The 26,054-nt window shown below is 54.3% G+C and overlaps 5 protein-coding genes across 5 annotated transcripts; 1 reads left to right on the top strand and 4 right to left on the bottom strand.

The window, feature by feature from the left end:
• Positions 1–3,641: 3,641 nt before the first annotated feature.
• Positions 3,642–7,885, bottom strand: M406DRAFT_329877 (uncharacterized protein; the record flags this gene model as incomplete). Its single annotated transcript, XM_040920463.1, has 3 exons — positions 3,642–3,776; positions 3,853–7,215; positions 7,298–7,885. The coding sequence occupies 3 exons, from the start codon at positions 7,883–7,885 to the stop codon at positions 3,642–3,644; spliced, it is 4,086 nt and encodes a 1,361-aa protein (XP_040776995.1).
• Positions 7,886–10,521: 2,636 nt separating this feature from the next.
• Positions 10,522–13,668, bottom strand: M406DRAFT_290370 (uncharacterized protein). The gene is made up of 7 exons (XM_040918898.1): positions 13,129–13,668; positions 12,931–13,000; positions 12,281–12,825; positions 12,093–12,195; positions 11,939–12,035; positions 11,515–11,871; positions 10,522–11,440 (listed from the first exon to the last, which is right to left on the bottom strand). The coding sequence occupies exons 1-7, from the start codon at positions 13,244–13,246 to the stop codon at positions 10,910–10,912; spliced, it is 1,821 nt and encodes a 606-aa protein (XP_040776996.1). The 5' UTR covers positions 13,247–13,668; the 3' UTR covers positions 10,522–10,909.
• Positions 13,669–14,640: 972 nt separating this feature from the next.
• On the bottom strand, positions 14,641–15,816 carry M406DRAFT_221619 (uncharacterized protein; the record flags this gene model as incomplete). The annotated part of the gene is made up of 3 exons (XM_040915598.1): positions 14,641–14,989; positions 15,072–15,546; positions 15,696–15,816. Coding segments are annotated over 3 exons (945 nt in total), but the record flags the coding sequence as incomplete, so codon positions are not given.
• Positions 15,817–16,532: 716 nt separating this feature from the next.
• Positions 16,533–18,881, bottom strand: M406DRAFT_346143 (uncharacterized protein). Its single transcript, XM_040922152.1, has 2 exons — positions 18,269–18,881; positions 16,533–18,155 (listed from the first exon to the last, which is right to left on the bottom strand). Exons 1-2 carry the CDS (start codon positions 18,463–18,465, stop codon positions 17,108–17,110), a joined length of 1,245 nt encoding a protein of 414 aa, XP_040776998.1. The 5' UTR covers positions 18,466–18,881; the 3' UTR covers positions 16,533–17,107.
• Positions 18,882–21,258: 2,377 nt separating this feature from the next.
• Positions 21,259–24,032, top strand: M406DRAFT_290378 (uncharacterized protein; the record flags this gene model as incomplete). Its single annotated transcript, XM_040918899.1, has 3 exons — positions 21,259–21,545; positions 21,683–22,415; positions 22,479–24,032. 3 exons carry the CDS (start codon positions 21,259–21,261, stop codon positions 23,496–23,498), a joined length of 2,040 nt encoding a protein of 679 aa, XP_040776999.1. The 3' UTR covers positions 23,499–24,032.
• Between the last annotated feature and the right edge of the window lie 2,022 nt (positions 24,033–26,054).

A 26,054-nucleotide genomic window follows, 5' to 3' on the forward strand; every position in this document is an offset into this window, starting at 1 on the left:
CACCAGCCTTCGCAACGGTGCAGGCGGTGGCCATCATCAACATCGTCAGCACCAGCACCAGCACCAGCACCAGTACCAGCAGCAACAGCGCCCCGACCTCAGCTTCCTGCGGAGGAACACGGTCGACTACGCCACCCGCACCAGTCACGACAACACCTCCACCTTCACCAGGGTTACCACCAACGCCACCGCCCCTCCTGCACCCTTCTTCGAAGCATCACCACCACCAGCACCACAACCATCACTGCCAGGGGCAGGGCCCCTCCTCCCCACCTTCGACCCGACCAGGCGCCCAACGCGCGAGGAGATCGCTGCCAACTACCAGAACCTGCTGGCCAGTGGCTTCTTCGGCACCCACGCCATCCAGTCCACCCGCTTCTCTGCCCCCGGCAGCGCCCTGCACGGCCGCGACAGCAGGACCTCCTTCAGCGCCTCCTCCCAGAGGCTGGTCGACGACGAGGGCGCGTCTCAGGGTATCAGGACCGTCCCGCCCAGCCCTGAGCGCATGCCGCCTCCTCCACCTCCTCCAGATCGTGAGGCGCCGCCTCCGCCACCGCCGGTGTTGCATGCAGAACCTATGGAAATGGAGGACTCGCCATCCGAGATGCATGGGCTCCCACGCAGCGACACGGCAGTCTTCAGCCCCGCCGCCTCGGCCGATATGCCACCGCTGCCTGCCCTTGCCACGGCCAAGAAGCTCAGGCCCGCCCACCACCACGCCCACTCCTACTCCTCCGCCACCGCCGCCGCGCCCTCTGCCGCGAGGCCGGACCCCCAGCACTCCCGCTCTTTCTCCACTGTGCCTTATAGCACGACAAACGCCGGCGCCGCGCCCATCATGGCGGCCCGCCCTCCTCCTACTGCTACGGCGCCGCCGCAGCGCGCCTACCGCCCGCCCCCCAGCTCGTCGGCCCGTTTCTCCACCGAGTCCGCCGCCGCGCGGCCGCGAGGCAGCTTCGACTTCAGCGGCCTCTCGCGTGGCAGCTCCGGCCGTGGCTTGAAACGGCCCTTCGCCTCGACGCTGGCGAACGGCTCGCAAACGTCTTTCGGAAGCGGCGGGTATGACAGCGGCATAGGGGTCGCGACGTCGACGCCCGAAGAGAAGCACGAGAGTGGCGCCCGCAAGTTCGTCAAGAGGCTGCGCAAGTCGGCCAGCAAAATCTCCATCAACCTGGGCAGCACCATGTCCCAACAGAGCCTCCAGAAACAGCACTTTGACGACGACGACGAGATGATGCAAGACGATGATGATGACTGTGGCAGCAGCAGCAACAATAACCTCAGCCTGGAACAACCCTCCTCGCGTACGTCCATGTCTTCTAGTATCAAGGGGTCTTTCTCTTTCAGATTTGGGGCTGGAGGAAAACCAGACATGGCCTCGGATGGCCTCCCTCCTACCACCTCTACGGACCACCGCCCTTTTTCTTCTCCTCCTCCCTCTCACCACCACCACCCTTCCTCATCTTCCTCCTCCCCCAGGCCCAATTTCTTTGGTGGGGCCAGTGCCACTGGTGACGACAGGAACCGTTTCTCACTAAACAGCCGCCACGGTAGTACCGGCTCACCCTCGCCTGCGCCTTTCCCTGCAGCTCACTCGTCCGTATCGCCGGGCCTATCCGTCATAGTCGGCTCTCCGAACAGCGACACCGCTACCGAACAGCACCGCAGCCGTCTGAGAAAGCGAGAGATCTTCCGCAGCCGTCGACCCAGGCGCTACGACGGCAACGCCGGACTCGATACTGAAGCCTCGCCGCCATCACCAACCCCGCCACAATTAACCCTCGGTACGGGTGCTGGGGGAGACGTTGACGCTTCAGGCGACGGCATGGAAGGCGTCGAGTTCAGCTTCCACTTTCCTGGGCGCAAGCGGCCTGGCATGCCCCTGGGCCCAGTGCCCGATGCCAATAGGGGAGTCCTGGGTGGTGTTGTCACCACCAGTGGCTTCCCCGGCATCTTCAAGGGCGGCGGCGGCGGCCAGAAGGGAGCCGGAGTCCTGACGAGGGGTGGGAGCGTGAGGGTCGTTCCTAGAGATCTGATCTAAACATCTTTTTGACTTGGTCTGATCTGGTACATACAATCCAACTAAACAGCGGGGCTGGCCTCTTGAGAGATTTCAATTGATCTGGTTGCCATGGGAAAACGGGGTTTATCTGGCGCAAAGACACACACACACACACAGAGAGAGAGAGAGAATATGTCTGTCCGTGTTTGTGAGAAGAGAAAGACCGCTTTGGTTTCTAGAATTGTATTAACTGCGACGTCGAGAAAGAAAGAGAGAGGGAGTGACAGAGACTCCGGAGTTTCGTCTTTTTGGCAATGATTTTTGGTCCCTCACCCACCCTTTTTCTGGCATATACGCGGTGTTTTCTTTGGGAAACGCGGGGGGGGGGGGGGGGGCGCAGCTTACATTTACATAACGGGGCGGAGAACCACGGTCATGCGGCACGGCGTAACAGGGACTCAGTCAAGCATACGGCCAACACGAGGAGCATCTTGTATATATTCGTCACTGGGACCCTTTGAAGAGGAGGTATTGCTGATGGAAAGGGGTGAAGAAAATATACGGCATCTGCAAAACACTCGTGGGGACCGGGACAGAGTATTTATCTGCCCCGGATCCGGTATAAAACACGGCTGGCTAGCTGGCGGATCTACACCACCCTATTGTTCGGACTGAACCTGCATCTGTCTTGTCGGTCTTGTCGGTCTTGTCGGTCTCTTGTCAATTTGTTTACATGTTGACGATGTTCATGTTTTGATGCTGCACATACACATACATGCTAATGAATTTACACGATGGCTTCCAATAAACAGAAGAAGAAAAGACATGAAGGGAGAAAGAAGATGAATGTTCGACCTCTTGTGTTATTTCGTCTTGTTGAACCAGCATGCAAGTTCATCACGTCACATATACACGTATACGGCGCGACTCTTTGTTTAGAAGGGAAGGAAAAGAGACAAATCCATCAAAAATTGTCTGCTCGATTAAAAGATATTGTACCGAGCGATATATCGTGGAGCCTGGGCTTTCTGCGTAAGGAGTCTGCCCCCCAGCCCCCCCGGCAATTTGGCAATAGCCTCATAATCTATAGAATTTCCGCGCCGAAGCGAAGCAAATGGTATTGAGCAATGATGTTTCCCCGCTTCGGTTGCCCCTCCCTTCCAGACGAAGAAAGAAAAAGGAGAATAAGAAAAAAATGGGGTAGACAGAGAGAAGGAAGAAGAAAAAGGAAGGACTATTCAGTCAGTGCTAAGTGTATTGGGGAAAAGGTCAGCCGGAAATGTATAGACCGTTGTGTTGATATTCCTTTCCAGTCTCGGGGCCAAGCTGAACCGACCAAATGTGCAAACGTCCATCCCATGTCCAGTCAGCTCGAGAATGTGTTCCCAAAGAAGCACCACCTGTCTCGTAAGGACATCCAGAGTATTCCCAAGCACCGCTCTTTCTCAAAAAAAGTAAACAGAAGCGTTTGCAAGACGTGAAACTAGGCAACCCTTCATCGCCGTTGAATAATAGAAGAAAATCGCCACCCCAATCCCAGACGCCAAAGGTATCGCTATGCTCGATAAGTGTATAGATATCTGCCTCGCCAGTAAAGATAGTGTATGATGCCTCCTGTCGCCGCTGAGGTGTGCAACATCTAGTTCACCTCCCCAAGGACAGTGCCCTGAGCGGGCTGCTTCCATGAAGAAGCAACGGACGTCCAGGCGGCATCAAAAGGCCCAGGGAAGTAGCTGTAAAAGACCCTGAAGCAGATCAAGAACAGGAGTGGGATCTATACAAACGTTAGTCTTTTCTATCTTCTTTTTTTGTGGAAGGGGTAACTCTTCAAATGCCCGGTATCTACTCACCCAGAAGAGGAAGAGCTTCGGATCCCTGCTCAAGCTCTTTTGTTTCTCAGCACGTGCCTGGCGCAGATTGTCCTGCTGCTCCTTGGTGATGTTGTTCTTGCGACCGATCTGCAGGAGCTTCGGCAGCTGCCTCTGGATCTGCTTCTCCTCGACCTGCCTGCCAGCTGCCGTCTGCGTGTTCCGTTCTGCCTGCTGCATCTCCTGCTGCTGGTCGTACAGCGTTGCGCACTTTCTGTCCGCCTCGTAGTCGGCTGCGGCGCGCGCCGCAGACGCAGTCTTGGTGTCTAGGTCGCCCTGTTGTGTGGATGCGCCCTTGCCGTCTCGCTTGCCACCAGGGAAGAGGTCCTCGTAGGCTGGTGGAAGAGCCGGAGACGGGATCAAAGAGGAACCGATGTTGGGGATGAATGCTGACATGCGTTGCTGCGCCGAGTTCAAGTATGCCTGATAGTCATGCAGGGCCGCCATGTTGGGCATCTGGATGTGTGACAGGTTCTGCATCATGCTGTGCTGGAACTGCTGGATTTGCTCCCTGAAGGCTGCAATCGCAACAGCAGCGGACGCCATGCCGCCCTGCTCCTCAACCTGCGGTAGGTCGACCAAGGATGCCCGAGAAGAGACCACCTCACGATTGTGACAACCCCGGAAGGCCATTTGCAGATGTGCATCCTCGTCTTCGAGGTCACCCTCGGAGGTCGATGCCTCAACTTCATCCGACTCGGTTGATGTGTCGCTGCATGAGTACTCGTTGGGAGCAGCGGGTTGTGTCCTGGGTGGTTCCCAGAAGGAGCGCAGAGACGTCGCGCTGCTGGCGCGGCTGTGAAGGGTGCTGCCCCGCCTACCAGCGCGCTTGATGGCGCGGATGACATCCCGCGTTCTGGCGACATCCGAGGCCAGTTGGCCTTGCACAGTCTTGAGCGTAGGATCGGCCTTGTGTTGGATGAGGCGCCTCACCAATTCAGGGTGGTCATATAGCGCCGCGTAATGTAACGGGCTAAAGCCCAACCTGTCTTGGACATTCGGGTTGGCGCCTCTGGCAAGCAGGCCGGCCGTGAACCGGTGGAAACCAAGGGCGATAGATAGGTGGAGCATCGTATGTCCTGTGGCCTTTCTCTTCAGGTTGAACTTGGTCTTGTTCATACTGTCGTCCAGGTCCAGAAGATCAAGGACCTTCAGAAGCTGAGGCTCGAGGTTCACGCCATAGCCCTGCGGGCCGCCGTTGTAGCCGCCGTCGCCTGCACCGTTAAAGGCACCGCCATTGATGCTGTTCGCACCATTGACAATCTGCTGAACGAGTCCCTGGACATCACCGGTGCTTCCTGTCAACTTCTGAGAAATGACGCCGAGGGCGAGATGCACGAGCGCCTCCTGCCTGTCATCCTTGTACACGAAGCTAGACTGTCGGGTGAGGAGCGACTGCATCTGACCATTCGGTCCTCTCACAGAGACATTCACATAGCCTGGATGCTCAGCCGGCGGCAGAATGCAGGTGATTGAAGAGTCAGCCCAGTAGGTGGTTGTGATGGCCTTCTTGTCGCCGAAGTAAATGTCTTGGCCTTGTCGGAATCCGGATCCCAGAATGCTGACGTCGATATTTCCCGTGATTGGTCCTTCCATGGGAATAACTTTGAGCACCGCTGGGACTGCGCCTGTGCTTGTGAATGGTGCTGTCATGGTGAGGCCACTGGTCAACAGCTGAGGTGCCTGGCCGAGCTGGTTCGGCTGTTGTTGATGCAGCGTGCCGTTGATGAGGGAGTTAGGGCTTGGTGCTCTGCTGTTTTGAGCCGAAGCAGGGGCCGAGAACATGGGCTGCATGACGTTGACATTATTGTCCATCTGGACAGGCCTGCTTGAACCAGGCTGGAGAACAGCCTGTTCGTTGCCGTTGGGCGTCCGGGGTTGGGCGGGAAACAGCGTGCCGGCGGGCTGAGTGACCTGACCGAAAGGAGGGGATGACGCATCGAAAAATGGGTTGGAGGTTGGCGCAGAGTAAGGTGAAGACGAGAAGGGAGAGACGGACGCAGGCGGCGGGCCAACCTGGCCGTTCTGTAAATTGCTGGGCGGCGGTGGAGCAAAAGCAGCCGTCTCGATGGGTGTCATGTGCAAGGTCGTGGGTATCTTGCTACCGCTCGACTTCCTCTTCTTCGCCGAGGGACCTGCTGCACTAGGCGAGGGCGGCCTTGACAGGTTGCGTGGGGTGGGGACAGCTGACGTGCCGATCGAAGAGGCTGCAGGTCCCACTGCTGTTGGTACGAGGTCACTGGCACTGCGTTTGAGAGCCTGAATATCGGATGTCGACTGTGATTGTCGGAATGGGTGTCCTGGCTGGATGGCGTTCATATCGTTGATACCAGATGAGTTTGAATTCGCCAAGGCGGGCGCGTTTGCGCTCTCAATTCTACCGCTGGGGTGAGGATTAGAGTGTGGTGTCTTGTGGTCGTCCGTGATCATGATGGATGGTGATAAAAGCTGAGTAACCAGCCGGCCCAGGTGATTCTTGAGTGTAAAGATGACCTGGAAACCAGTCTTCTCGTGGTGATGACGGCAGTAACAGGCAATCCGCATCGGCGTGTCGATGATCATGGTCCCTGGGGCGTCTGGATCGTTGGCATCTGTGAGATCCTTGATCTCATGCGTGTTGAACACAACGACCCTCTGCGCCTCGAAGTGCTTCCACTCCTCGTCTTCAGCGGGCTTCTTGGTCTTTTTTCGGTTGGCACGCTTCTGCTCCCGAGTGATACAGCCATTGCAGATGCGGACCTCGCCGCCATCCCCTGTCTTTTCTTCACCCGCATCAGAGCTGTCCTTGGACGGATGGGCAGAAGCAGCAGCACGTGCCAAGGCCTTCTCCCTCGCCTGCGGCTTAGCCATGGCACTCGTGCAGACGAGCTGGGTGGACAGCTCCAGAGTATCCGGCGAGAGCTTCGCGGCCTTGGCCAGGAACTTGGGCTTGCCGATGGTGTACCGCGGGAGATGGATCTTCTTGATACCTTCAGGGACCGGGTACAGGGTCATCTTGACCTGCATCTGCGTTTCGACGCGGGACTTTGGAGGAATATTGATAAGACGCAGGGTCGGCTTCGGGGATGCCTCTTGCTTTAGCGGCACAACGGCAAAGGGGGAACGAGCACTGCTGGGGCCTTCAGAGGTAGCTTCGTCTATTGATGAGCGCTGCCATGGCACGTTGAACCAGCTCCCGTTGGGCGGGTTGCCCTGCGGTCCAAGACGAGACTCAAGCGATGCCATATCGGTAAGAGCGAACGGGGAAGAGCCCTGGCTGAAGACCATCTGTTGTGACATGGGCGAGGCTTCTCTAGAGCCAGCGGTTGATAGCCCATTCACAGACTTGGCTGAAGAGGACTGCTGCTGCTAGATGGTCAGAAGACTTAACTCTGAAAGAACGAAAGAAAGGGAAAGAAATGATTCTTTCTAAGGAGCAGGCACATACAGAATGCCGCTTCCTGCGAGCATGACCAGCCTGAGGCCGCGTCGACAGCCGGGGTGGCTTTCTATCTGCAGGAACCTCGTCTTCGTGATCGTTCAGGGTACCGGGACTCGAGTTGAAGTCCGAGGGGCTGGAAGAGTCGAACCTGGGGGGTGACGCAGCATTGCGGCCAAACGATGTGTAACTACCACCCATGGGCTGGTCGATCATGGCCGGGTTGATGGTGTTCTGCTCGTACATGGACGACATACTGTTGAAATCGAAGTCACCAAACCCCTCGCGGGACGACTTCTCGAACAATGCCATGTCGACATCGCCGTCCCCGTTGTTCATGGCGTTGGTGGACCTTGAGGAGTCGGAAGCAGAGTCTTGATCGGATGCAGTGGGCGAGAGGTTGGACGGAAGGGTGCTGTCTGTAGTGGGCTGTAGTAGGCCCTGTCCCTTGGGCTGGGAGTCGTTGCTCTGAGCAAAGTTGAGGAAGTCGTCTGCGGCGAAGTCGAAGTCGTCGAGGTTCTGAGGCATGCCATTGAAATTGACGAAATCTTCGCTGAGCATGGGGAAGTCGTCGCCAGGATCGTCGGTTGACGGCATGGCTCTAGAAAAAGAGAGGGGGAGGGGAGGTATCCGTAAGCGTCGAGGGTCGGGGACTGAAGCCGGAATTCAACCCGCCCGGGAGGCTTGCGTGGTGCTGCTGGTCAATCGGATGAGCCGGTGCCGCGTCGTCTGGTTGGCGTATCGAGGGGGCTTTTTAAGGTGGAGGATCGTGTGATCGTCGCCTTGCTGGCAGTGCGTGTTTGTTGAGCAGGAGTTGAGGACCGGGGGGGGGTTGAAGGGTGGAAATCGAGGGGATGGAAATCGAGGTCGAGTTTGGGTGAGGTGTGGATTGAAGTATGAAGAAAGAGTCAAAAGCGCAGAGTGCGGCGAAGGTGAAGTTGACCAGAGGAGAATTTCCCTCCTGGTTGGACAGCACGACCAGGCGGTGGGGACGCGGGTGGAGATAGCGCAAGGATGGGAACGATCCAATGCGAGAGGCGCTGCTGACACAAGAGGCGGGCACGCAGGCCCAGAAAGGTGCCCCTCTGATGGCGGGCCTGGAACACGCAAGGGACCAGGAGCGAGCAAAACAGGCAGGACAGGGTAAAGGGCCAGCTCTCCTGCTTCTCTGTACTACCACTAAATAATATGTCTGCAGCTGAACTTGTCATGTAATGTCACTCACTGTTGCTGCAGATGTCATGGAGAATGCACTGTCCAGTTTCGTGTTCCCCAACACAACAGGGGGTTATTGTCGCTGGAAGCATTTAGTAGACCAACCAACCCTGGGCCTCACCAGTGGCCTGCCCCCTGGTTGTTGAGGTCGCTGTGAGCCTGCCAGATTGAGTAAGCAGGCGTGAAGCGCTGGAATCAAGAAACTACTTCATCGCTGCAAGCCCAAAGGCCCCATTTTTTACAAGAAGCCAACAGCAGGGCCTCCCCGCGATTCCCTAGTGGGCCAAGCTCACAGCCGGCCGGAACAGCAGTCTCCGCTCTCTGGCTCCTCCCAGTGATATCCTTTAGAACCCTGTTTCTGGGCTCCCTTTAACACGTCAAACGGACCAGCAGCAGTGCAAGCATTCCAATTCCACTACCCACTTCAGATATTCTCATCAAAATAAACCCCCACGGGGTTCTTTCTGGAGACTGACATGGAATGTTTCACACCTCGGCGCCTCTGCCGATCAACAGAGCACGTGTCAAGGTACCCTTCAGGTGCTTGTCTACATAGTACACAAGTATTAATTTCTACTACAGCACAGTTTGTAAATGGGAGTCTTGTTTGCTAGCACCTGTCCAAGCCATCTACTTGATGACCAAAAGGAGCCGAGCATGTCGCATTCATCCTATCCGTCTCGACGTCCGGGGGAGAAATATCATCTATCCTCTTCTGGCCCGACATCGCAGTAGCAGGCCAAAGACACGTATGTACTGCAGCCTCTGGTACTGCGCACCATCCATGTAGAGTGGTACCATAGTATGTACCGTAGCCACGCCTGCCCTCCAAAACCGTGGACCGCGCGAACTCTCGCCAGAAAGATCGGTTGGTCTAACCCCCTTTCCCAAGGCAAGACGGAGGGTTTTTTTTTTTTTTCTGTTTCTTTTCTTTCTCTCCTCTTTCTTCTGCTTTTGGTTTTAAGCTCACCCCTGCCGCTGGGGCCCATGCACCCAGCCCAAATTGTTTGTACCATAATTCTCTGACCTGCATGAGGTAAGACGTGCATGTTGTCCCAGGACCAAAGGTACTGGACTCACAATCCTACCAGGGGAAGAAAACCATTTCACACGACCACGTCATATTTCTCCCACACGTTCTCAAGTTCAAGAAATGAGAGAAGAGGGGGGAGGGTTCATTGGTCAACAACAGCTACCCCCAGTGGGCGCAGGGGAAGGACAACACATACAACCGCGCAGTGCGGGGAGCTCGTGCTGGCCACCATCTCATTCTTTCTTCCTTACTCGCCCCTCCCGTTCAACAACTCCTCCTGCATTCGCCACCATTCCTTCATCAATGTGGAGGAGGGGAAGAGAAAGAGGGTGGGAGAACGAGAACGCCGGTCAAGAATATGCCCCTCGACGTCAACGGAGACAGAAAAGACTCATGCCCCCTCCACCCTCTCGAACCGGCTAGCCACCACCGCCAGTTGTCTCGCCCAGCCATCCCATCTCTACTATGGTACCTTTATCTGTCCAGCGTCGGATTCAATGTGACGCAGCCTTATTCTTCTTCTTAGCCGCTCACACCCGAAATATTCACCATGCAGAACGCACGATAATAAACAGGAACCTTGAAACCCACCCCAGTTTGCAGACCATATCAGAGTATATGTATAACAAAAGTTGCATCGGCATCGTCTGTCCCCCCCCCCCTCCTTCTTCCCCGCCCCCCATGTCGACTATTTCATGCACTCCTTGCATCAGCCTTAGCCGAGTGCGGACTCGCATATATACTAACTACTTTTAAAGTATGTAACGTGCAGATAAAAAGTCAGAGTGGCTCGACACGAAGAAGGGCCAGAACCAGACCACCCTCGAGCAAAGGGGGAGAACCCGGGTGCTGACACTGGTGAGGCGTCGGGTGGCCGGAAAGCGACATTTCAAGAGTGCCCTGGATCTGAATAGCGAGAATACGCGATGAAGTCTTCAACAGACCTATTCTGTGTCCCTTTTGGCATCGAGCGGCATCTTAACGTGAGGCTGATGGTACACTGCAATAATCACCTGTTGATTCTATATGAACGCACAATTTATAGAGTCGAATATTTCATGTCCACTTGCGTAAATATGTGCTTATAATCCACTCCCTTCTTGATAGAATCAGGTCAGTCCGCACATCTAATCTGCAGGGTTTGTCTGAGGCGATACTCATGTGCATAGGCAGACGCCTCTGGGGGAATATGTTTAAAAAGAGAGGAGACGGTGGAGGAGAAATCCATCTGGTCGGTGAGCCGAAAACGACTTCCCACAGCATGCCCTGTTGGGGAAAAAATTTTGGAAAAGAACCCCCCCCCCCCCAAAAAAAAAACCTGCAGCACACATCCCGCCACGCACGTCAAAAGTACCACACCGCGCGGGCCGTTGTCAGTCGGTACGAGGAGGAGGAGAAGAAGAAGAAGAAGAAGAAGGAGAAGGGATGCCGGGTGCAGAAAGCTCAGCATCCTCTGCGCTCCCTTGTCCAACACCAACGGCGCCTTTGTGAGTCTCATCAGGGAACCGAATAGTTCGATCACCCGGGTCAAAAGCCGGCGCTTTACCCGATCCACTCCCTCCATCCTCACCAGCACGGGCGCCTTCCCCGAGAGTAGTTCCCTGCTCTCCTTCTGCTCCAGACTTCTTGGAAGGGATGACACTCCCACCGATCCTCCACACAGGCCGCACTGAGTTCGCCCTCGACGTACCAGCGCTGCGGGGCCCCGTGACACGGGTCTGCTCGTCTGAGTTGTGGCGTGACATGGATACAAAGGTAGGAAGGCGGAGACCACTGCTGCTGACTCGGCTGCGGATGTGGAACGCACCGCCGCCTGTCTCTGGTTCGTCCGTCACAGCGCGAGAGATCGTCTGGGGCAGATAGTAGCCTAGCTTCCCAAGGGGAATGCTGAGACCATGGACGACCTGTGATGATGAAGAGATACGCGAGTCAGAAGGAGTTGGAGGGCCAAAGTACCAAGGAGGGGGATTGTACTCACCGCACTGCAGATACACGCGAACCAAACCACGACTAGCACCGCCTCTGGCAACTTTGCCACATCACTTCTGAGATCCCCGTTCTCGTCCTTGAGCGTGTCCAGGAACTCATTGGTGATGTATAAGTAAAAGATTGCCGACACGCCCATCGGTCCAAAAAAACCAACGAATATAGCCTGGCGAAGATGTTCAATCTGTGGGATCTTCTTGTGGATGGCCAGTATCCAAGGGAGTCTCCGGACCAGTAGGATCAGGATGCCAAGAGGCACCAGGCGATACAGAGGAATGACCGAATTCTCTCGAAACATATCCCAGGGGCATACGGCACCATACCACATGAAGATGGTGACGTTGAGGAGCTATTTGGTTGTTATGTTAGAGAATCAAGTTGCTTGCTCGGGAAGAAACAGATCTTGGAAGACGTACCATGTCGATAGTGGGCTGCAGAGAGTCGTCGATGGTCTCGAGGCGGAACCAATCGTCCCAAGTAAAGGAGTTGCCAGCAATGAAGCACGCGAGGACACTATATCCAGGTCAAATTAATGTCCCAGGAGAGGGAAAGGCTTCCACCAAGACTCACTCATCGCTGCCAATCATGCCGCAGGTTCCAATGATGAAGAGCGCAAGCGAGAAAGCAAACACTAGAAAACTCTCCCGGTCAACGTATTTGCGTTCCTCGGCCCCTGTTGTATGAGGATTCATCAGCCATCTATCCACACACCCTAGTCCTCCTTTCAGTCATTGCAATGGCATATTATTTATGCTTACAATGCAAAAGCTCCTTGGCGATCCAGCCCACAGCGAAACCGTAGACCACGCTCAAGAGGATCGTATAACCCCATGTCTCTCCAAACCACATGCCCATTGCCGCGCTTGCCCCTCCTTGTTGACCGGCCACTCCCGACCCCGTACCGACATACTTGATGAGGTACAGTGCCAGAAACGAGAATGGATAACCGAACCCATCATTCGCACCAGACTCGGCAATGATGATCTTCTGCAGGTCTTTGGGAACGTTGTGGTCTGCGTACTTTCCCTTGACGATGACGTTGGACAGAATAGGATCCGTGGGTGTCAGGCAGGAACCAATGGCCAGCGCGTGAAGGAAGGGCAGGTTGGGCACGAGACCCCAGATGAGAAGGGAGGTGGTGATCCACATGCACGCCATAATAGGGCCGAGCAGGATGGAGAGTGGGCGCCATTGGGCCTTGAGGTAGCGGCTAGGGAGCTGTACGCCAGCGAGTACAAGCTGCACACCGAGGACGAGGCGCGAGAAGTAGAGGGTGATGGCATCGAGACTTGCTGAGGAGCCACTGCACAGCCCGATTAGCTTTAGAACGTGACATTTTGGCTGGGGGGGGGGGAGATCTGCTAATTCATGAGGGCAACAGGACGATAAACAGATGAAAGCGACCTACGCGTAGTCAAGAGGCCGTATGAGGTTCGCAGCACGAGGCGAGAACGCAACTCCGGCCAAGAGTGATATCACTTCAAACAGGGTGGGTCGTGTCAGCTCATTTCCCCCTTCCCCCTCCCTCCCTCTCTCTCTCTACACACACACACACACACACACACATACACACACGAGACCTGCCCAGGGAAATGCAACTACTCACAGGCCTCCGAGAGATAGAAGTTCTCCTTCATCAGGTAGCTCACAAGCCCAAATACTGAGATCCATCCTCCCAGAACGGAGACAACAATGTTGAAGTTGGTCAACGCAAGAGTCGGCATATTGGCTCTGGCCGTCTTCGCCCCAGAGAAAAATGGAGTTCGAAGACAGTAACCTAGTCGATATCAGCGTGAGAACCTTGCTCTCAGGTCACTCCGAAGTCGTCCTTGCTCTTGCGCAAGACCGACAGGCAGTGGCTTGCGGATGGGAAGGGGGCGGGGCGGTGTGTTATTGAATCATGGAGTCTGTTCTGGTGGTGCCTCTGCAAGGACACGATGAACGCCACTTTGACTGCCTGAACCTCGGAAGAAACAACTTTTCTGAAGTGTTGCACAGCTTATCTATCTCTTGCTGCACATCGGCCAAGATCGGAGCAAGGAAAGAAGAAGAAAAGAGAAGAAGAAAGAAGAGTGTGATATTCGGCGATATATTCACTGGGTTGCAATAAGGGTTCAGAGGGGGGTCAGACAAGGTATCAGGCTTTGGAAGGTGGCCGTGCAGTGTCGTCGAGAACAATTACGTCGGGCCAAAAAAAATACAGAAGAAGATAGATGACATGATAAGGAAAGAACCCACGAGGCTGCTCGGCCCAGGCTTAGCGCGAGTTACTGCGGGACCGCTGCGGAAGAGTGAGCCGAGGAGGCATACAAGGCAATTATACCACCAAAAAACAGGGGAGGGACCACGAGATTAGACTATAGTAGCAATAATTTAGCTGAACAAAATCCAGTCCGAGCCATCAAATATCATACCCTTATTCTCTCTCTCTCTCTCTCTCTCTCTCTTTGTTTCTCTCATACTGCTCCCAATCAAGTAATTGCACACTAATGGACCCCGGCGTTTGTACCAAAGGGCCACGGACCCCGACAATTCCAGCTTCGCATCACCTAACTTATATACAGCACACACACACACACACACACAGAGGGGGAGAGAGAGAGAGCAGGGCGAAGGAAAGCAAAAGAGATAGAAGTCCGCAAATTGCCCCAGCTTGTGAGTTGCCAAGTAACCCAGCTGACCTGTGTACACCTGCTCCCACCCGGACGCGCAGCATTGCGAAAGACCAAATCAAGAAGGCAAACCAACAACGCCACGCCAAAAATAAAAGGGAGAAAATAAGTAAGAAGAAGATAATATCAAGACCCTTCCGAGCCTGGTGTTCATATTCGCCAGTGGCCCCGTTGTAAGGCAGTCTGTTCTGTTGGTAAGGCCGCAAGCATCAAGTCTTCCTCATCAGACCAATCGATGGGACCACCTCATAATGTCGTCCATCTCCGCGAAAAAAACGCACAAGTCGTGGCATGTCATATGCCTTATCACTGATTTCCCCTGCTTCGTCTTCTGTAACAGTGTGGTAGTCGTTCTTATCATCAAAAGAGATTTCTTACGCCCAAGTCCGCCATATGCCTTCCGCTCAACGGCGCTTTCTCTTAGTCTCCATCCTTGAAGCCTTGGCCTCGTTGGCGCCCTTGACGGCAAGCCCGTCTGCCTCCACGTTGCCTCGATTGCCCTCGTGGCCCTTAATCCACTTGATAACCGTTCTGGTGCCGAGGGCGTCACGCTTACGGATCTCCTGGAGAGCCAGTTCGACCAGGTCACGGTTTTGAACAGGACCTTTGTGTGTCTTCCAGCCATTCGCTTCCCACTTGATGAACCAATCCGTCACACACTTGATTGCGTACGTGGAATCAGACCAGATTAGGACACCTCGCTGAGGGGGCACAGATTGCAGCGCTCGGATGATTGCTGTCAGCTCGGCTCGCTGGTTGGTCTGAACGTCGCCGGGCAGGCGCTCAGAGATGTTTCTTGGTGTCAAGACTGTCAATCAGAGTTCAGATGGATTGATCGGGCCAAAGGGTGCGTTTGTGCGGTGTGTGTAATACGAACCTCGGGTCCCTGTCACCAAAGAACACCCCGACCCCCGCCACAGCACCTTCTTGGCCATTGGAAAGGGCACTACCGTCCGTGTACACCTCCTCCAGGCCGAATTCCATATTGCCGCCGAGAGACAGCTCGATACCGGTCTTGACCTTCTTGCCAGAGGGCATCAGGAAATCGTCCTCGTCCTCATCGTCGTCCTCGTCGTCGTCCTCTTCTCGGTCTGGAGCGTCATCATCAAGGAAAGAAGGTGTCGTGGGGGGAAATGTCTGCATCCACTGCTCTGCCGCCTCGCGAGTATCGAACCTCTTGTACTTGGGCGCCTTGACGCCCGTGTATGCAGCCTGGGCATCGGCCCACTCGGTGTAGATACCAGGGTGCTTGCCCACGGCGACAGCGTAGAAGCGGCTGGGGTTCGAGTCGGGGTTCGGATTCTTCCCGGCTGCAAAGAGTGCTGCCTCTTCACGAGTAGGAAAGGCCTTGTCTTGACATTTTGAACGAGTACATTAGTCTAGTTGCTTCCTGGAAGGTATAGCAAGAACGAGAAACGAGAAGAGGGTGGGAACATCTGAAAGAGGTCTTTGTTGCGGGGGAAACACCACGAGCTCAGATAAAACTAGGTTTATCACTTACAAACCGCGCCTCCAAATCCGTTGATGTTCGCCTGGCACTCCATCCAGGTCGTATACACGCCGGGGACGCGACCAGCCCTCACAGCATAATATCGTTCTTCTCCTGGCCGCCGCTTGCGCTTGTAAGGTTTCGAGGTAGGGGAGGGCTCGGACCCGGGCAGAAGAGCCTCGGCCGCCGCCGCTGCTGCAGCCAGACCGTTGCTCTTAGGCTTTGGCATGGCCGTGGCTCGTATCGCGAGGAGAATTGCCTTCAGAAACGAGCGAAATCGCAATTGGTTAGGGTTGCGAGTCGAGTGCGTCTTACTGGAGAAGTTTTTGATCGAAGAAGAGCGGGTGCACTGCCTGGAGGACCGGACGCCGTCCCAGAAGAGCTCTTTGTTAAGTGTTAGAGATCTCGCGAATCCGAGCTTCGAGTGGTGAAAGGGCATGAAAGGCGCCTTGACAAGGCACCGAAAGTGTGGTAGTCTCTCGAGGAGTCAAAGAAGCATGCTGCAGTTGAGCTGCTGGATCCAGGGCGCAGACGTGTTCCACTAAAAAGTGCAGGTCAGCAACAGCACGGCTCATGCAAGGGAATGTTGCGGGAGGGCGACCCACAATGAGAGGGGAATGAGGAGGGGTGTGGGGGGGGGGGGGGACGACAAAAGAAATGACAGCTCCTGTTGATGAACTGAGTGCAAAGAACAAGAAAGAGCATTAAATCAGTCCGGGCTGGATTGCTATGACCCCAGAGCTCTCTAGCCATTTGCCCCTCCCTCCCCCTCTTTTTCCGAAGTTGGTTATCGAGGCAGGGGGTGGCGGGTTGGCAACAACAGCCTTGTGCTAGTCGACCAACAATAGTGTATTGATAAATCAATTCTTCCTTCTACACACAAATAATGTGCGTATTGATAAAACAATGATCCTCTTGCCTGTCGACGTATGGGTAGTGATAAGACTTTCCTCTCCTCCTTCTCCATGATAAGTGTGACTAGGCTGGCTGACTCCATTCTCCAATTCATCGTCGAGATTGAATCAGCACAATACACTGTTCAACCTATTTCTTTTTTGGACATGCATATCATACAGACACCCTTTCCAGCTGCTGCAATGCTAACAAAAAGCAGTCCACCACCGAGGGAGAAAATCCACGTGCTTTTGGCTCAAAACATTGACAAGGACCACTGTCTCGCATCCCTCCTAGGTATGTAACGCCGTAATAGTGCTGGTAGCTCAAAAAATGGATGGTATCATGCCCTGCCAGTAACTCCCGAACCGAATGAGAGGACTACCTAATTCCTCTGACCTGTCCTCCAAACGCTTAACATGCTTGCTTGCTCCTCGGGAGCCAGTTTTGATATGCAACTTGGTGCACCGTTCTTCGCTATTACCGATCACCAGCTGCGCTTTCCTTGACCGGGTGACTGGAACAGCAGCTCAAGCGTGAGCCTTCTGGTCGACCGAGTGCTTGTGGACGCAGTTGTCGCCCTCCCACTCCCAGGCGATCAGGCTCCAGTTGAGCTCTCGGCGCCAGAACAGACCCAGACCATTGCCACCGCCGTACTCTGCTAAGTGAGGCTGGTTGTGGCCGCGGACCTCGGCCGCCATGCCGCCCGTCAGGGTCATGCGCTCACAAAACACGACTTTGCCCATACGCGAGTGCAGGATGGCCATAGAGCACATGACACAGGGTTCATGAGTGAGATAGAGCTCGAGATCGTGACAGAGGTACCCGTCCGGCGTGGGGTGGTCCTCTCGGAAGATCTTCTCCTCAGCAGCCAGAAGAGGCTTGTCCTGGAATGCCTCAAACTCGAGGATTGGCTGGGGATTCGTAGTATTCTCTCGATTCTCTGCTCGTACAAGCTTTTGGGCAACCATACTGATTGCCCGCATCACGCAATGGGCCATCGGATTTCCGGTGCCGGTGGGTGGTTGTTTGTGCCATCTGGCATCGGTTGCCAGAGCCACGATGCGACAGCCAGCAGCGCTCCGGTGGACGACACAAGCGCCCATGGCCTCACCGTAGCCAGCATCTTTGCCCTCATCGGCGATCTGATGAGCAAGAGCCATCCAGACGGCAGCATCTGGTCTGATGTCATCTGTATGTCGAGTCACCATGCTAGGGTGTGGGCCCAGAGGGTTGTTTTTGCGGTAAACGCAAGGCCAGAATTGCTCCGACCACATGGCGGCCTGCACTTGGGATGTGGGTGCCAGAGTCGGCACCGGGACGCTGGCCAGCCACGGGGTCGGGGTCATGCCTTCAATCCCACAGAGTTTATCTACCAACTCTTGCTGTGAAAGTTGTGACTCCGGGCCGAGAATGATGTAGATCCACTGAGACTTTCCGGTATGCAGCTGTCGACTAGCAGAATTCTTGTGCATAAATTGCGCCTTCAGATGAGGAGGAAGGTCGGTTGGTTTCGCGCACCGGCGCAGATGAGGCATGCCCTTAGCGATCTCCTCAGGCAGGACGGCGCGAAGGAGTCTGCAGGAGATCATAGGTCAGTATTAGAGCTTCAGTCGGAGCCATGTGACCTAATTTATGTGAAAGGGACTGGTGCTGCGCAGAGAGGGCGGGGAATAAGAAAGAAGCCTCACGTGATGACAGCGTTGGCTGACTTGACGGGTGCCCGAGTGATGATGACGTTCATGCAAGCGTGGTCGTCTCGAAGTTCAAGAGTTGTCTTGAGGGGCACCAGGACGCCATCCTTGATCTCAGCAGGAAGGAGATCTTTGACGATTTGCTGTTGCGCAGCGACGGTATCGGCCAAATTGCCGGGCTTCGGAGTGGCCATGTTGATGAGCGGATAGCAAGCGGGCCTGGCTGATTGATTCGTTCCTCTTTCAAGCGATTTCGTGTCTGAGAGAATCCAGAGCCCATGCAGTGCTAGACCGCACCGAATGGTGGAGGTTACAAGTCAAGGGGGGTCTGTCAGGTGTTTTGGTACAGGAAGGATGAGTAGCCAAGGCAAAATTCTCAATCCAGCTTTGTCGGAGAATGCTTGACGAGATCTCTAATCCAGTAGGCGCATCTCGATGAGCAACGAAGTTTCCAGGGTGCTGCTTGCTGTCTGTCTGCCTGCCTATCCGCCGCGCCTGACACGATGCAGCGTGAGAAGAAGAGAGAAAGTGCGCCTGGGTGCTATTTCGCGACGCTCGAGACCAAAGGGACGGCACGTGATATTTGTTTGCGATTGACGGCAGATGTTTGACGGGCAAGAAAGAAGTTGCTGTTGGAAAGATAGGAAAGGGCAGATGGTATTCAGAAAGAACGATTGAAACCCACTACCTAGGAAATCTTTTGGGGACCGCGAACCTTATCGCAGAACAGTTTCCTTATCGTCCTCGCTGCCTCTGTTAGCGTATCCAGGGTCCATCCCCGCCTGCAGGGATGCCCCGCCCAGGCCTGCCCGCCTGCCTGCCTGTCTTTGTGTACTGTACCGCAGTAAAGTTGGGGTATCTTGGGGATAGTCTCCTCCACAGGTCAAAGACTCTTCTTAAGTTTTGGGGCCATCAGTCACCCACAGGTTGCACACACACACTCTCTCTCTCTTGACAGCTCGCAGTATCCAAATTATTGAAGCTTCTCAGCAAATTTGAGCCCTGCTGATGGGACCTCGTGACAAGTATGCAACGCAGTCATCGAAATCCGACCTGTAGGCGTTCGTTCATCTGATTCCTGATCGGCGCGAGTCCTGCTTCGAGATGTATCCTGCTTCGGTTCTTAGGGACTGTCCACACTATATCATGACTACTATGTACCTTCATACTCCGACTCCTGCTGCGCTTCTCAACATTTATTTTTATTTGACACCGGCTCCCTGCCGTCCACTGACTCCCATAGTCGAACATACTGCGGGTCCTCATCCCAGTTACAATTATTGTACTTTCCCTAGGTACAGAATTGTGTGTCTCAAAGTAGAAGGCTGAGAACAAGCAGTGACCCATATCTGTGCATGCCCGGATGCATCCCCGATTCAATAGGGGTAATAGGGGATTGTAAAGACCGGCTGTGGGTCGAAACATCACCGTGCTGAGGACTGCTTGGCGTGTCGCGTATCCGGTATGGTATTTCACCGACGAAAGGAACAACTGGCAAGTATGAGACAACCTCAATTCTTGCGGAGGTTTTGGCTCGAGCGCCGAAGTCACCCAGCCAGCAGAGCCTCGAATGTGATCCTCTTGTTTCTGGACCCGTTCTGACGACAGCGGGGTCAGGAAAACCGGGTCGAACCGCACGTGTGCCACAGTAGGTGGAGCCCCCCCAGTGCTGCAGAATGCGGCAGCTCGAATCGGTAGGGCTAGAATGATGCGTGCCTGCAGATGATGATATCGTTGGTCAGGAAGCAGGCAGTAGAGGCCCTTGCTCGATAGTACTATGGAATGTGTTGGCAAAACAGGCTTTGCATGCGAGGCTTCAATCCTAGGATGGCTCAGACGCATGCTGGCCACTGTCTTGGACTCTCCTGCCAAGCCTGGACTCGTCAGTGTTTGCGAACCCCATGTGAGACACATTGGCGAGCGACAGCGCATGTGTCTGGAGAGAGTGTGGTTGGTCGGCAGTCGAAGCATTTTGGAAGCGATTGAGGTACGGCCACATTGCCCTCCCTCCACGGCTAGCACAGTGTTAAGCTAGTTGTAAGCGAGCCAAGAGGCGAACATAGGAATGGTAAGGCTGGGCTGAGCGAGGGTTGCACTTCCAAGAATTTATCCCCCCACGGCACACTGGGGTCGCACCCTTTCGAAAATTGAAGCCAACCTAGTCTTGAACAGGTTTTTAAGAGTTGCGACGTGGACAGCGACCTTCCGCCAAAAGTTGAAACTTGAATTCCCGAAGGCATATGCGCCGCCGCACTTTCTCTCTCGATTCTCAACACACTGTCGAGCATTGACCTCAGTTCCTGTGTTCCCTCTTGCCCCTTTGCTCATTACCGCCTCTCCTGGAGGTTCCAGCTGCCAAGCTGTTTTCAGTCAGATTTTCAGCATTTAAGATTAACTCACCATATCCCAAACCACTTTCATCAGTCACTGGTCATGACTCTGAAGTGGTGTTGAAGTACCCAAAACCGGATCAGAGTCTTGTCAGCACTGAACTCCGAGCAACCACGCTAACAAAGGGCCTTTTGTTGAGACTTTTGAGTGCTGCCCAAGTGGCCTAGCACCCTAACATTGGAGCCCTTGGCCTTAAATCCGGCTTGCATCCTGTCAGTCCCCTCAGTGTCAGGGCACTGCAGGGTCCCCCACAAATTAGCAGATCGACTGCAGAGTCTCTTCTCCATAGTCGACCAGATCTGAGCTGTTCATTGGCTACCGCATGCGTAGAAGCCTCCACTTGAGCGCAGCAGCGATAACCCCTGCTCACAATGACCAGGCCTGCACAGAGCCCTGGTGCGGTGTCGGCACCCTCTATACAAATTCAACTTCAAGGTTCGTCGAGTCTCTCTTACCCTGACAAAACATCCTTTTCCCACCATCATCCTTCACATCCCCTCGACGACGACAACCTTTCTTCTAACCATCCTCCCTCCTCACAAGACAAGAACATATCCACACACCTGCAAAGACAGTCCTCCCTCTCGACGCAGGTCATGAGCTCAGCAGCCGCAGCCCGCCAACAATCGCCCCCGTCGCAGAATCCTCCCGATCAGTCCAATGAAGATGGAGGTAAAACCATTGCGAACGGGGCATCACCCAGCCTTGTGCCTCCTCCCTCCGCCCCTCCATCTCTCGTGAACGCCGTCAAGGGTATAAGCAATAATGCCCACGACCCCCTCCTGACTCTGCGCGAAAAGCCCATCGCCACCATCTTGGGCGAAAACTTTGACTCACCATACGCCCGAAGCGCCACTTCAACTGCTCCAGGTTCTCCTCGAATGTAAGTCAAATCCCCACTCCTCCCTGCATCTTGAAGGGGTCGAACGTCTGCATCACGCTGCGCTCCATAGTTCCCCCGTGTCGCAAGGCCTTCGATTCCAACCGTCGCGTCATCTGCCATGGCTGAGACCTGTCTAGTCCTCCTGTGCGCCAAAACTCCGGAAGCCACACCCCACGCGTACGACCGCACGCGACTACGTTGAGCATCCCCGGTATGACGAGATCGAGAGTGTCGCCAGATGGCAAGATCGCAGGAAGAGATGTCAGTGCCAAGCTTGTCATCATCATGGTCGGCCTGCCCGCGCGGGGCAAGTCATACATCACCAAGAAAATCACCAGATACTTGTCATGGCAGCAACACGACACAAGGATATTCAATGTCGGCAATAGAAGGCGGATTGCTGCTGGTATTCAGTCCCCACATGCGGACATCGGTCCCAATAAGGAGGCGACGGGTGTCGACGGACGACTGCAGGCTGCCACGGTCCTTCTGAATGGCGTTGCTGCCCCCCAGGTGGATGAACCTACGGCCTTGGATCTGAACGACTCGAAGTCCGAGAAAACGGTACTGGACTCGAGCAATTTTCCCCCAGCAGATAAGGATGACGGAGACCATGATGTTAACACCATTACCCAGTCCGCCAGTTTCTTCGACCCCAAGAACACGACCGCCAGAGCCCTCCGTGAGAAAGTGGCCATGGATACACTGAACGAGCTGCTGGACTACCTCATCAACGGTGACGGTGCGGTTGGAATCCTGGACGCGACCAACTCGACGATCCACCGGCGGGACCTCCTTGTGCAGAAGATACGCGAGAGAGAGCCAAAGCTGGGAATCCTGTTCATCGAGAGCATCTGCCACGACAAGCATGTCAGTCACACCTCCTCCACTGCTCTATGGGAAAAGTGAAGGCGCTAACATGAGTGATTGTAGTTGCTCGAAGCCAACATGCGCCTCAAGCTGTCTGGCCCGGATTACAAGGACAAGGATCCTGTCAAGTCCCTGGAGGACTTCAAGGCTCGTGTCAAGGCCTATGAGAGCGCATATGTCCCCCTCGGTCTTCATGAGGAACAGCGAGACTTGCAGTACATCCAGATGATCGATGTTGGTCGCAAGGTGATCCACCACCGACTCAAGGGCTTCCTGAGCGGCAGCATCGCTTCATATCTGACAACGTTCAACCTGTCGCCTCGGCAAATTTGGATCACTCGACACGGACAGAGCGAGGACAATAGACTGCAGAAGATCGGCGGCAATTCCCATATCACAGATCGCGGCCATTGCTATGCGGCAGCACTCTACAACTTCATGACCCAGAAGCGGGAGGAGTGGCTCATCGAGCAGAAAGACAGGGTTGCACAATCTACATTTCCTCCAAAGGCAGGTGATAACACTCCTCCTTACCCAGAGATCTACCAAGAACTTCAGGAGAAGAACTTCTGCGTCTGGACGTCGATGCTGCACCGGACTATCGAGACGGCCGAGTATTTCGACAACGACGATGATTATGATGTCAAGAACTGGGAGATGCTCAATGAGCTGAACGCCGGATCGTTCGAGGGCATGACCTACGACGAGATTGCCGTCAAGTATCCACACGAGTATCAGAAGCGCTCCGCCGATAAGCTCAACTACATCTACCCGGGACTTGGCGGCGAGGGGTACCTCTCCGTCATCAGTCGGCTGCGCGACATGGTGCGCGAGATCGAGCGGGTCACGGACCACGTTTTGATTATAAGTCATCGCTCCATCTGCCGCGTCCTGATGGCCTACTTTATGGACCTCTCTCGAGATCACATCGCCGACCTTGACGTCCCTCTGGGCATGCTCTACTGCATTGAGCCGAAGCCGTATGGGTATGAGTTCCACGCATACAAGTACAACGAGCCTGCCGGCTCTTTCGACGAGCTGCCGGACTATAAGCCGCAGAAGACGACCGACAGAAATAACTAATCCGAGGTGGCCGGGTTTCCGCTGGAGCTCTTCGGAGCTGGCGTCTTCATGGTCTTGTGTGCGCGCGTGTATATGTGTATTGTATGATCAAAAGGGTTTTTTCTTCTTCTTTCTTATTTTTGCGTTTCGCAGGAAACATAGAGGCCTGGAGTTTTGGGGGAACAGGCTTTGCATTCACCTGGGCGGGTCTGGTCTGATGAGCAGCAGTGAGCCTGCTGATGGCATTTTTTTTATTTTTTTTGCAGAACTGAAAGGGTTTTTATTCTCTACAACCAAGACGTCTCATTTCTGGGATTGCATTAGAAGGAGAAACAAGACTTTGGGCTCCGGGCAGCACTCAAGAGTGAAATGGGGCGCAGGAAGGCGGTTCACAAGACGCCATACAATAGAGTCGTTCTGACTTTTTAGAAAGAGGAAGAGAGGGAGAGAAAGAGCAAGACCCACATTCGCAAACGCCAGATTAGGCACTTGAACCAGTCATGGAGGGGTTGGTGATCTGCTTCCCAGAATGGCTTAAGAAATACAATGATTGTGAAAGAAAGGGGGAGTGTCCTTCGATTCTATTTGTAATCTCAACGTGCCCCGCCAGATTCTAAACGATCCTATATCGCATCCATCGAGCAACTTGCTTCTTCAGTACTACTAGCAAGGAGTACACGAGCTTTCGAGTGGAGGGGAGAGACTGATGAGCATGAAGCCTACTTCAGAGTGGGAGGTATTGAGAGCGATCTGGCAGGACCCACCTTGTGGCTGGAATAGGAGGTTACATGAATAGTTCAGTCATATCATCATGCTTTCTCCCTCTCGAGGAGGAGGACGGAGGGGTAAAGGCAGGGCACCTAAAAAGTGGGTGTCCATTACTATGGATGTGACAAGTCAAGAAGGCTCTTCTCTATGATGGTTGGTGTTTTTTTTCTTTCTTTCTTTCTTCTTCTCTCTCTTTTCTTTCTTCTTTTTTTATTTGAGGCACAATATAATGAGCCCAGGTATGGTGTGATATCATGCGCAATGTTATGATTTGGTGTGATTGTGCTGTTACTGAGAGGAAGTCGATGAGTGCTGAGCTTGAATAGAACATGAGCACAGCGCTCTTTGGAATTGGCTCAGAGCAGCATAGATTTTGGGTATGGATCTTCTTCTACATCAGTTTGGATAACTGTCTGGACCAAGAAAATGGTGCGCTATCTTTCTCTCTCTCTCTTCCCACTTTCTGGTTTTGGGGGAAGAGGGGTGTGGTCAAGGAGGTTCTTCTGAGGCCATTCAGCTTTGCTGCTATGATGTTGTGCAAATGCCCTGACTACCTGACTAGTTACCATAAGTTGTAATAAATCCCACAAGGAATTGGCAGATTTTGTCAAGACACACCCGAGAACAGCAATATAGGTCAGGGGAGCATTGCAGGTTGTGGAATCAACGCTGGACATTGTTCAAGACCAAGAAGATGCACATATGGTGGTGCGCAGCCGCATACATTCAGTCACTTGCGAGTGAGCGGCCCCTCTACATTCCCACGCTCGCCCTGGAACCGACTACTACGGTGAGTCTCCGGTTGGAATTGGCTACTATGACTATGGTACACTACCATAGTATTCTCTCGGCGAGGCCGGGACATCGTTGTTGTAGTAGTGCAGCAGCAGACTAGCACGACCAGCAAGCCCGTTGCCGTGCACGGAGAAATCATCCCGACGAATATACCAACGGTAAGTGGCGCGGCGCCGCTTCCCATGTGGTCTCTTCTGGACTCTGGGACTTGTAAGGATCCTCCCCCTCCTTGCCTTTGTTATCGCCCTCACGTTTTCTTTCTGGGTTGTGTAAATTAGGGAACAACGAAAGGAAGGCAGGGAAGAGGGTGGGGGAAAATATTCCAAAAAAAAAACTGGAATCAAATCCTCTTTTTGAGCACCCCTACTTGTGTTTCCGCAAGCAAGCAAGCCAGTCCCTTGCCATGGGCTTTGTTTCGGGGCGCATTGTTCATCCCAACGTGCCGCTGTCTGACGGAGGAGGAGGAGGAGGAGGAGGAGGAGGATGAAGGGGGGTGGGGGGGGGGGGGCAGGAGGCAGGCATGGGCGGTCGAGCGATCCACCAACATCAATGAGCTGGTGGTTCTATTGTGGTACGGCATGTTGGGGGCTGCCAACAACTCCACATGCTCCCATGGATAGGACCAACGGCTTCTTGCTCGCTTGGGCTCACGATAAGATAACCATACTATAGTATAGTAGTAGCAGTAGCAGAAGTAGTAATCTTGTACTCGTACAGACGACATTGAGGCGTCCTCACTCGGAATCATGAGTCCACCGTGATACACATACTGGGCTCCGACCGTAATAAGGCCCCTGATACCACACAACAGGGTCCTGCACGCCAATACCCGGTCTGCCACTGAAAAGTCGAGGCCCCTTGTGCTTCATAACCAGCACTCACTTTGAAACGGGGCAAGCATCCATCACGGTCTGGTGCATATACTGTGGTAGTCAATGAGAGGGATGTCTCACTCGTAAAGCCCGTTGGAGGGTGGATGGAAGGGCGGCCAAGGAGAAACCTCAAATACGAGGG

This window comes from Cryphonectria parasitica (assembly GCF_011745365.1).
Source record: "Cryphonectria parasitica EP155 unplaced genomic scaffold M406scaffold_4, whole genome shotgun sequence".
Classification (NCBI taxonomy): Eukaryota; Fungi; Ascomycota; class Sordariomycetes; order Diaporthales; family Cryphonectriaceae; genus Cryphonectria; species Cryphonectria parasitica.

What these genes read in the sequence shown, in the direction of transcription:
- M406DRAFT_290370 (XM_040918898.1), bottom strand. Translation starts at nt 13,246, where the DNA reads ATGCCGACTCTTGCGTTGACCAACTTCAACATTGTTGTCTCCGTTCTG. An exon ending in CGCCAAGGAGCTTTTGCATT is followed by an intron (nt 12,196 to 12,280) that starts GTAAGCATAAAT and finishes CTCATACAACAG; the next exon opens with GGGCCGAGGAACGCAAATAC. An exon ending in TCGCGTGTATCTGCAGTGCG is followed by an intron (nt 11,441 to 11,514) that starts GTGAGTACAATC and finishes TCATCATCACAG; the next exon opens with GTCGTCCATGGTCTCAGCAT.
- M406DRAFT_346143 (XM_040922152.1), bottom strand. Translation starts at nt 18,465, where the DNA reads ATGGCCACTCCGAAGCCCGGCAATTTGGCCGATACCGTCGCTGCGCAA. An exon ending in TCAGCCAACGCTGTCATCAC is followed by an intron (nt 18,156 to 18,268) that starts GTGAGGCTTCTT and finishes GATCTCCTGCAG; the next exon opens with ACTCCTTCGCGCCGTCCTGC.